This window comes from Macrobrachium nipponense, chromosome 21, assembly GCF_015104395.2.
Source record: "Macrobrachium nipponense isolate FS-2020 chromosome 21, ASM1510439v2, whole genome shotgun sequence".
In the NCBI taxonomy this organism is placed as follows: Eukaryota; Metazoa; Arthropoda; class Malacostraca; order Decapoda; family Palaemonidae; genus Macrobrachium; species Macrobrachium nipponense.
Window position 1 is genome coordinate 48,406,117 of NC_087212.1, and position 11,205 is coordinate 48,417,321.

Consider the following 11,205-nt stretch of genomic DNA (forward strand, 5'->3'; position numbering starts at 1 on the left):
TTATACTGCTACTAAATAGAATTTCCCACTGTATTTACGTGATTTTAAAATCTGCATTGTTTTCCACTAAAATATAAAATATATGATATATGTGTGTATATATATACGTATTATCACTAGTGTATAACAGCTTTAGTGTTTAATCATTCAGGTTCGTCATAGCCTCCAAGCATTTATATATTTATCTAATATAGATCTCTCTCCCGAAAAAAACAGTTACACACATTCAACATGCATAACAAATGAATTCAAATTGGGTTCATCTCTTGAGGCGCTGACTTGAAAACAAACACAAAGGTTCAAAAGAAGAGAAGAAACCATCTCTCTCTCTCTCTCACTCTCTCTCTCTCTCTCTCTCTCTCTCTCTCTCTCTCTCTCTCTCACACACACACACACACACACACATAACGTCACTGCCTAAGGACCGCAACGCACCAAGGCGCGTACACTTCTGTTCTTGTGAACCAAAGTTTTTTTTTTGTCATCAAAGCGCCCCACAAGAGAGACGTTCCCATCGATCACTTTTTTTTATTGAAAAACAATTGTTAACGTCTCGATGCTCATCGGCCGGCAGCTACGATAGCATTCTCGCATCCTGGGACGTTTTCTGGCCAATCACAGACGTTCTGTCCGACGTTGAAGACCAGGTTGACCGGGCAGGGCATGTGGTGTTTCCTTTCGCCTTCACACATGTAGTACTTCGTGCAGTCGGTTTTGTCTTCGTAGTAACTAATGTGTCCGTCAGCCTCGGCGCAGACGACTTCGTTGGCTGAAGAAGAAGAAGAAAAATAAGTGATAATCAAACCAACAATACGAACTTTGGGGGAAAGCTCGGTCGATGCAGAAAGAGCATTGATGAAATAATATGAATGAAAGAACATTACTGAAAATTTCTCATTCCAAATAATGGAATAAAAGGATTTCTGGAAATACTCGTGGGTGGTGAAAACAGAATAGTTTTGAACTTTGAAAATTGCAAAAAAGTCACAAATTGGAGAACGAATTTATTTTCTAAAAATCTATATACACTTTTGTGTATGTAGTTAGTGTATGTGAATTTTTGTTCTCAAAACCGTGACTTGTTTTTTCGACTTTCATAGGTGGCACAACTTACGATCTTTTTTAGTGCTCTTCCCCTCCAGCGTTCCGGTATTTTCGTAAGGTCCGTCGTAGGTTTGCGCGACGGTGTAGTTCTGGAGAGATTCCTTAATGGAGTTAATGAGAGGGTATTTGCCCGTGCCGCAGTTTCCTCGGAAGTCGTCCATATCAACGCTCCAGATCATGACTCCTCCAAACCCTTCAGTCTTGAGCCAGTCTCCCTGGAAACCAAAATGGAATTGAGTCACCAAAAATGTCAGCCCCAGACAAAAAGGTAATTGATTTATTATTATTATTATTATTATTATTATTATTATTATTATTATTATTATTATTATTATTATTATTATTATTCCCTATTCATATGGAACCGGCCCAAAGGGGCTACTGATTTGAAATTCAGACTTCAAAAGAATACGGTGTTCATTTGAAAGAAGTTACAGAAGATAACAGGAAATGCAGTAGCAAGAGATCAGTTATGAGAAAAGTGAAAAGGGACAATTAATAAACGAATAAATAAGTCGATAAAAATATAAATAAATGAGCAACTTAAATCACATCTACATAGATTTCAATTTAGAACAAAAAGTCTATACGGAATCAAACATTTTTACTAACCTTGACACCAAGGGAGCGCTCATCATCAAAGCCGACCCACTGGTCGCCCATGTATGCAAACGGCACTTGCTGTTCGTTGTCCCACACCAGAGTGGTGTTGTCCTCATACAGGAATTCACAAACCTTGTCAAAAGAAAAGTTTAGGAATTATCAAATGATTCCCTGTTGTTGTCCCCCCAGGAGGGCAAGAAAGGACCACTTGGAAATTATTATCATAGATGACCTTTTCTCTAAAAACGAAAATAAAATCTTTGGTTTGGGTTATCGTAAAGGAGTTATGGATCCTTCACGTCCATGTTTTGATAATTATGATAAGCCCTAAAAATTCACGCGATGGAGGCCAGAAGAACTCACTTCGTAATAAGCAAGGAAGCCAGTCTCCTGAGTGTAGCGTCCGGCGGTTCCGCCTTCGGAAGCTGGGGCACCAATGTCGAATTTGCTGGTGTCAGCGAGGGTGAAGGAGCGGCCGTAAGTGGGCATTCCTACCATGATCTTCTGGGCTGGGGCACCCTGCTTCTTCCATTCCCTGACACTGAAGTCCTGAAAGGGTGAATTCGTCAGGGCTTTCTCTCATTTTAGAAACGTATTTATAAAGTATACGATTATTCCCCGCCCACCAAAACCTTTCGCTGTAAATCCCTTTAATGTTCTGACTCTTTCAAAGGGAAATTCAAAATCAAGCAACACCTACCACAGTGAGTTTCTTTTGGTATGAGGAGGCAGTCTCCAGGGGCAGCAGAGGGGAGTTGTGCCCTACTTGGTTCTCCCACTGTCCGTGGAAATCGTAGGACATGATGTTGATGTAGTCCAGGTACTTGCTGATTTCGGGGACGTCGTAACTGAAAATGAGAAACAAAAGACTTTAAACTACGAGAAAATTAGATAATCATTAGAAAACCAGAAATTTTTCGTTCCATCAAATGCAAAGATTATAAGACAATACATTATTGTTGCATGTGATGAAAATAAATAACATCTCAAATATCTGTTCTTGAAACCTTACAATAACCTAACTGGAACTGCATCAAGTTACGTTAATTGTTAATTAAAGACAACGAATAGAATCATACAAAAGTAAGAAAACTTAAATTGTAACTTAAACAAATGAGAGAGAGAGAGAGAGAGAGAGAGAGAGAGAGAGAGAGAGAGAGAGAGAAGAGCAGTCTACAGCTCATAGATCTCACGATAGTTATCTTGTTTTACACGAGAGAGAGAGAGAGAGAGAGAGCCTACCCTGCAGCAAGAGCCTCGAAGGATGCTGGAACAGCCGCTGAGAGAAGTAGTCTGGAATGCCCAGTGGATTTTGCCTCTCCCTCGAAAGCCAGGCGAAGCTCGCGCAGGAAATTGACGTAATTGGCCTTGTCATCAGGGCCACGAGGATACTGAGGAGGTAATGAAATGGAAGTTATAATACGCTCTTTTCAATGCTCCTCTACTTTAACCGGAAATATGTCTTCCTCAAACGTTCTGAGATGCTGAAACTGAGATTAAATTCTAATCTTTCCATTTCTCCTTTATCTGTCTTCCTTAAATGTTTTCTGGGGTGCTATAAGTAAAAGAAAGGCAAAAAATCTTAAACAGATATCATAAGGAAGGTGATTTTTATATACTCTCTTCAACTGGCATCAATTGACAATAATAATGTAAAGTTTGAATCAGTAACACATTGGAAAGTTTGATTCAATAATACACTGTAAAGCTGGAATCTATAATGCACTGTAAAGCTTGAATCAGTAATACATTGCAAAAGCTTGAATTTTTAATATATTGTCAAGTTTGAATCAGCAATATATTGTAAACTTTCAGTCAGAAATAAGACTGAATTATTCAATAAGTTCTGCATAATAGCTATCCAATACTACGTATCCCTTTACATGATGTAAACTATTGGTGAGGATAAGTGTGTACGTTTACTGAATCCAAGTTTGGCAAGCATCTCAAAAGAGGGGAATAAATAAAACTAAAAGTACCATACATTCTTATTTCATTTATGCATTTTACTTTACCTCCCAGTCAATATCTAGGCCATCAAACTCGTGTTTTCGGAGAAACTCGAGCGAATCGTAGACGAAGCCGTTCATTCGGAATGGGTTGGCTACGAGTTCCTGGAAGGGCTTGGAACCGAAGGCCCAGCCACCGAGGGCCAACATCACCTGGAAAATCGGGTGTAAAATCTTATTAAAATTCACGACTTTGGCAGAGGAAAAACTAGACCGAATGACTTAACAAATGGTCTTGCATATTAACCTATTTCTTTGATTCTGTGTTCTTGTAGTCATTCTATTATTGGAGAAACAAATCCACATTTATGTATGGGTACAAATCGAACTAGAATTCGCCACTTTGGCAGAGAAGAAACTAGACCGAAAGACTTAGCAAATGGTCTTGCATATTAACCTACTGCGTTGATGCTGCGTTTCTGTGGTCATTCTGTATTGTAGAAACAAATCCACAGTTAATTATGAGTACAAATACAATTAAAAATAACTCTCAACAGAGCGCTTTCGGGAATAAATCCACCGTTATGTAAGGGTACAAATAGATTTGAAAATAAATCTCTACAGAGAGCTTTCGGGAATCTGTTCGATTCCCCTTTTCCAAAAGGGGAATCCAAGAGAATCCCGAAAGCTCTCTGTAGAGATTTAGCTTTAAATATATTTGTACAACTACATAAATTTGGATTTGTTTCGCCATTTTAAGACTAAAGCTACTATGAATATCTTTTCATTCTATTATTATTATTATTATTATTCAGAAGATGGAACCTTATTCAAATGGAGCAACCCTACAATGGCCACTGGCTTGAAATTCTGGTTTCCAAAGAATATAGCGTTCATCTGAAAGAAGTTATACATGATAATACGGAATATAGAAAGATAATAATATTAGTTATTAGAAACAAGATTAATTAATACATTAATAAATGAACAGGGAAATACCTGAAAATATAAATGTATTATCAAAATAAAAAGTGAAATGTATTGTTTTAGAGCAGTAATGCAAAGCATTCTTCGCTTGAACGCCCTGACTGCCCAACATCCTCAGGGAGACTCCCACAGTCCAACTCTGGTACTGAGAAGTTCGTTCACCACACATATCATTCTCACCTTGAGGGTGGGGTTCTTCTCCTTGAGTTTTACGATCCTGGTGTACAATCCCTCCTTAAAACCGTCGCCAATGTCGTCAGGTTCCCCGGGGGCGAGACGATAGTCTTCCATGCCGGCGAAGGCGTAGATGATGTGGGTGCACAGGAATGGGTCGATGCTCTCTGGTTCGAACCTTCCAGCTCCGGGTCTCTTGAAGGACCAGGAGGTGTAGTAGCAGATGACCTTCGGGGCGTCTCCTGCGGGAATTTCAAGGGCGAATTGACTTCTCATTTTTATTTCCACCCAGATTTGCCAAATTTGGTGCCTTCATTCTTTTTTCAGCAGAGAATATTTAATTACAGATTAAAAAGTATTGTAAATATGAGGCTGTGAAAAGCCATTTGAAATCGAGTCTTTAGCCAACTGACTCGTGGTTTTTTTTTCCCTCACCTCCAAACTGAACGTGAAAAAAAAAAACTCACAAGTAAAGACAGTTTTTCTACTGGACGCATGGAATTTGAAGATTTCGTGCCTAAATATTCCTAAGACATTCAATCATTATTAAAATCGCAGTGCCTCTGTAGTTATTGACAGCGTCCACTTCGTTATCAAAAAATGCTATTAGAAATTTTGCTTTTTTTTTTTTTTACTTCGTTTTATTCAGGAATATAACACTGACTTATATTAACATATTTTGAGTTAAACTTCATTTAAGGCGAGTTCATGCTCTGTATATACATTTTCAGTTGAAATCTGCAATTTCTCCATAAGTTTCTGTCATTTCCCACTTTTGCATTTCAACAATTAAAGCTAATTACCCGCTACATACGCCTCGAAAATCTATATCATAAAATTCGTAAACTTCTTTCCTACTTCTCTTGACATACTTAACTATTATAATTCAACTTATCTGCACTGTACAGCAGCCACTGAGATGTACCTTACAAATATTTACAGAAATTAGAGGTCACTCTAAACTCGCATTTTCTGATGTAGTCTATTTGGTACCATTTACTGAAATTAGAAGTTAGATTAATTAAAAAAAAAGGTCTAGATGTGATTACCGAAATGAATCAAGTTTATGTTTTACCTAAACCTACGTCACCTCCTTTTGTAAAACGAGAGCGAATGAATTTGAAGCCTCCTAGAATAGTAAAGGCTGCACTGTCTACAAAAGAAGAGGAAGAAGTTTCTTTTAAAAGGAGGGCAACTGAAATGTCTTCAAAGCATCACTTACTTGGGATGCTTGGTATGACGTCAATCAAGCTTGATGCCTGAGCCTGTTGGCGCTGGGAGAGTCTATCCTTGTAGTCCTTTATGACGACCAGGGGATCAACTGCGACTGGGGGAGGAAGTGTGGTGATAGTGGCTACTGAAGTCTTGGTGACAGATGCCCAGTCGACGTCTTTGCCTCCTCTGGGAATACCGAGAAGTTCTTCCCTGTGATGGGGGGAGAGAGACAGAGAAAAGTTATCATCCCTGTAATGGGAGTGAGAGAGCATCTGCTGTTATTTTCCCTGGCATGGAAGTGATAGAACAGTTATCATCCTTGTGATGAGAGAGAGAGAGAGAGAGAGAGAGAGAGAGAGAGAGAGAGAACAGTTGTTACCTTCCCTGACACGGGAGTGACGCTGAACAGTTATCTTTCCGGTGATGGGGGTGAAAGAAAATTTATCTTCCCTGTGATGTGAGAGAGATCAGTTATCTTCCTTGTCATGGGAGTGACATAGAACAGTTATCTTCCGTGTGATGGGATGGGAGTGAGAGAACAGGTGTCATCTTCCCTTTGATGAAAGAGAGAGAGAGAGAGAGAGAGAGAGAGAGAGAGAGAGAGAGAGAGAACATGTATCATCCCTGTGATGGGAGTGAGAGCACAATTTTTATCTTCCCTAGCATGGGAGAGAGAAGAGTTCAAATGCGATGCAGAATGTTAGGTTACAACATGGAACTTTTTGGAAGACCTGCTTTCTTTCGTTAACAAGAGTCTTTATACCTTAAAAAAATTTTCAAAATATTTTGCTGTTTTGGCTACTGTGACCTTTTAGTTAGACTTATAAGGAGGATCGAGTAGTTCTCGAAAGTTCTCGATGTATAGACATTTTTAGATATGCATTTATACTTGCATCAATGTAGATCTTTTCACCTTTATTATTATTATTATTATTATTATTATTATTATTATTATTATTATTATTATTATTATTATTGGTAGAAACTAGTATGGTAATACACCAGAACGCTGAGGTTTTAATCCATTAAAAGAGCAGACACAAAGTTATATATAAAATTATTGAAAAAACTTCTAAGGGACAACAGCACCAGTCTTATATGGCAAGAATAGATGGCTTCCATCTAAAGATTGGACGTGGGTAGTTAACAATTACAGTTTCCCTGAGTGGGTATACATTGCGTTAACATTTGAATCCTTCTTCAAACAAGTGTGTAAGGACAATGCATTGATTATATTACGAGTCCACCCCAGCTAACCTAACCTAACCGAGCTATTAATGATTTCATAGAAAAAATAATTTTTTTTTTCACTTCTAATGCTGGAGACATCAGCAGAAAGCAGCAAATTCATTCCAGCTATCTTCTGACGTATCCTGAATTATGTTGTATAATTCAGGTGTATTAATAGTCCACCCCAGTTAACCTTACTAACCGAGCTATCAACGATTTCAAAGAAACCCATTTTTACATCTATTGCAGGAGAGATCATCATAAAGGAGCAAATTAATCCCTGCTATCTCCTCACGTCTCCTGAATTCAGGCGTATTATTCAGGTGCATCTGTCCGCGACTTACCTCATAACGCTGATCAGGGGATACTTGAAGCCTCCTCCGCAGACGGTGCCGGTGAAGTCGTCCATGTCAATCGACCAGATCATGGCTCCCCCGAATCCGTTCTTCTTGATCCAGTTCATCTTGTTGCGGATGGCGCGCTCGTCGTCGAAGCCGACCCACAGTTTGTCCTTGACCATGTAGGGCACCTGCATCTCCTCGTGCCAGATGTAGTGACCTCCAGCTTGTAGCTCCTCGCAGACCTGTGTCAAGGATTGATTGGATTTGTGAATATTTAGGCTATCAAGCACTAGACTAGGGGCACTTTCAGCTATTGAACGTTTAAGAATCTGAAGAGAGAGAGGCGGAGTGGTTGGACAGTAAGATGGAAGAGAGGAAACGGGAATTGAGGGAGGCAAAGGGCTAAAAATTGGGTTCAGCTTGGGGCCAAGGGACGTTGCAAACAACCTACGGTGCACTATGTGAGGTGTACTGACGGCACTACCCACTTCTAAGTTTATGTCAGTGACGAGGTATTAGTAGACAATTTTAGATGACTGCACTATCTGACAACCCTTAGAGACATTTAGAATTGCGACAAAAAAGGTTTTATGGTATAAGAACAATAATTCTGTGCAACCTCCGAGTTCCTCTGCTACCTCGTCCCTCACCTCATAGTAAGCCAAGAAACCTCCTTCGGCAGTGTACTTCCCAGCATCGCCTCCTCCACTGGCGGGAGAATTCACGTTGTTCTGGCCGGGGTTCGACAAGGTGAAACTACGTCCGTAGGTTGGCATTCCGATAATCAGCTTCTCTTTGGGTGCTCCCAGTTTGGCCCACCTGAAATTTAAGAAAGGAGGCTCTGTGTGAACTCTTCCTCATTCAAAACATTGAGTAATGTTTCGCTGATCATTTGATTTATTCCACTTGTAGTTATCAAGAGCTTCGAGCGAGCAGAAATGAGGATGCTGAGGAAATTAGGGGTGCTGGGTTGGGCAACGCTTATTACTACTGACATAATAACAGAATTTAATGAGATGGTTTGGGCATGTGGGAAGACTCAGTGAGGAGGAAGGAGTGAAGATGGTTGAGGTGGAATCTGTTATGGGAAGAAGATGGACGATCCAGAAGGCAAAGGATCACATGGATTGATAAAGTGGAGGAGGGTTTAGTGAAGAATGGTTTAGCGGAGGAAGAAGATGCATTCGACGGCCATAGTTGGAGAAGATGTATCAAAACAACCGACCCATTAGCTTAGAGAATGACTCACAGGTTTGAGGCGTGGTCGACGGACAGCTGTTTTCGCCATTCAGTGTCCACAGAAGGGGCGTAGAGTGGAGCATTGTGTCCGACAGTGTTCTCCCACTTGCCGTGGAAATCGTAAGCCATGACGTTGATGAAGTCCAGGTAGCTGAGGAAAGAGAGAAACTCCAGTGAGTATCAATTAAGAAAATTGGAGAAGTGCAAAGTCTAAGAGCACAGGACACCAAAGTCTTGACAAATAGGCTTGTCTTTAGTGCTTAGTATCCATAAAAACTGAAAAGTGTTTGCCTGTAGTTAGTAGAAATGTCAATATTCAAACAGTTCAGCAACCTCATTAAAAGTACATCCATCTATTTATTATGAATACAGCTAAAATTTAATTCTCTTATTATTGGAATACAGATATTTCTTTTTTAGTTCAAAACTAAACTCCTGTATAACAAATAAAAGGCATCTACTATATATATATATATATATATATATATATATATATAGATATATATATATATATATACAGTCATCTATTAACAACGGTTTACCAACATCAGGTTTAATGGTACTCAGTCAGTTCGCTGGTAGTTTTATCTTGGCTACGAATAAAATGTGGAATAGTTTGCTTGGTGCAAATGTGGAATCTCCTGACCTCCAAACGTTTAAGCGAAAAGCAAATTCACTCTTTGCTGACATCTCCTGAATTCAGGTGGTGTATCAATATTATTTCCTATTCCATCGTATCTATTCGCTTGTCACCTCTTCCTATAACTTTGTCTCTCGTTGCAGCCTGATTTCCTTTTGGAGCCCTTTTGAGTTTATAGTCTGTCGACTCTGTCCGCGAGGGTTATCAACTGAAGAGTTAAAGAAAGAATGAGAGAGAGAGAAACAAGGCACAGCCAGAATACATACCGAGAGACTACAGGAATATCGTAACCACCTCGGATCTTGTCAGGACCGACGGGAACGGCAGCTGTTATCAGGAGTCTTGGGAGTCCCATTTCCTTGGCTTCTGCGTCAAAGGCTTCGAAGAGTTCTGGTGAAAAAAAAAATTATTAGTGAAAGAAATTATTGCACTTTGATGGAATTCCAAGGACTAGGAAGGGTTGCATGAAAGAGACTGACGGATACAGAGAGAGAGAGAGAGAGAGAGAGAGAAACACCGTGAAGCTTGACGCCACAAATTTCATGGTCGATTCACTTTTCCAGATGAGTAGGAAGACGAGTGAAAGGATTCACAAACAGAGGTGCAGGTGAAATGAAGCTTAACATGAAAGCGAATAAGACTTTAAAAAGCTTCAATCAAATTTTAAGTAGACTGATTAAATACCTTGTACATGAACTCAATTCTAAACGACAATTGAACAGGGTTGAACCGACAAAAGAAAGTGTATATATATATATATATATATATAATATATATATAGATATATATATATATATATATATATATATATATATATACATACACTTCTAACACATCACAAGAGTAGGTTCTGACCGGTCTAGACATGTTTCTCCGCCACTGACGAATGACCTTCGTTAATGGCTTAGAAATAAAGTCGAAACCTGTCAGGCCCTACGCTCAGAGACTTTTTTTTATACACACATGTATATAACACATCGAATTCTCATCCGTTCTTATTTAACCCTTGTTTACTTATATACTGGAAATGAGTTCAATAAAAAGCACTAAACCAGGCTACATAAATTTCGACTGAATTGAGGATCAGAGTTTCACCCCACCCCATGCATTTCCTATCTGAAACGGAAATGAGTGAATTGTACAAATTAAATCCCACAGATGACACTCAAACAAAACTTGTAATTTTGATTAAAACTGACTCATATTGAGCACGAAAACTTTTCGTTATTATTAACAGACTTTTATGTAATAATTCCGTATCATTCCACGGCTAATCATATCAATATATTTGAGTTATTTCCCACTTTTTTTAAACTATTTTATACGTCATTGTAAACTCTCTCGAGAGCTGAATAGCAATATCTATTTTAAATATAATGATTGTAATTATAGTGCAAAGTATTCCTGTGTTTATAAGACCATTGTTTTCCACGAGATGATATGTCACTTTTACTTCGAAGCATAACAACATTTCTTCACTCGCACTTTCATGACTATGAGAGATGAGTGATTTCAGATATCAATATACTTAACAATGCCTTTAAATAGAGCCATGATTATTTGGAAGTCCTTAATTCAAATTCAAAAATATTTGTTACGTTCGCCGTTTCTTCGAATAGTAGCGAGGATAAAATTAATAAGTAAATAATTAAATGGAAACAAATGAAAAGTTCAATTCGGAGGCATTAACGAAACAGAAGTCGAATTACAATATAATATTCTC

General features: G+C 38.8%; 1 protein-coding gene across 1 annotated transcript in view; it reads right to left on the reverse strand.

Annotated features, from left to right (window-relative positions):
- Positions 1-484: 484 nt before the first annotated feature.
- Positions 485-11,205, reverse strand: part of LOC135198018 (probable chitinase 10) — a 156,136-nt gene continuing 145,415 nt past the window's right edge. Inside the window, exons 7-19 of the mRNA XM_064225371.1 lie at positions 9,749-9,872; positions 8,853-8,993; positions 8,254-8,422; positions 7,607-7,845; positions 6,040-6,242; positions 4,824-5,059; positions 3,723-3,869; positions 2,950-3,098; positions 2,408-2,555; positions 2,071-2,256; positions 1,717-1,839; positions 1,115-1,319; positions 485-769 (exon numbers count right to left, since the gene is read on the reverse strand). Coding sequence (XP_064081441.1) covers positions 561-769; positions 1,115-1,319; positions 1,717-1,839; positions 2,071-2,256; positions 2,408-2,555; positions 2,950-3,098; positions 3,723-3,869; positions 4,824-5,059; positions 6,040-6,242; positions 7,607-7,845; positions 8,254-8,422; positions 8,853-8,993; positions 9,749-9,872 — 2,279 coding nt within the window. The 3' untranslated portion in view covers positions 485-560. The remainder of the gene's footprint in view (positions 770-1,114; positions 1,320-1,716; positions 1,840-2,070; positions 2,257-2,407; positions 2,556-2,949; positions 3,099-3,722; positions 3,870-4,823; positions 5,060-6,039; positions 6,243-7,606; positions 7,846-8,253; positions 8,423-8,852; positions 8,994-9,748; positions 9,873-11,205) is intronic.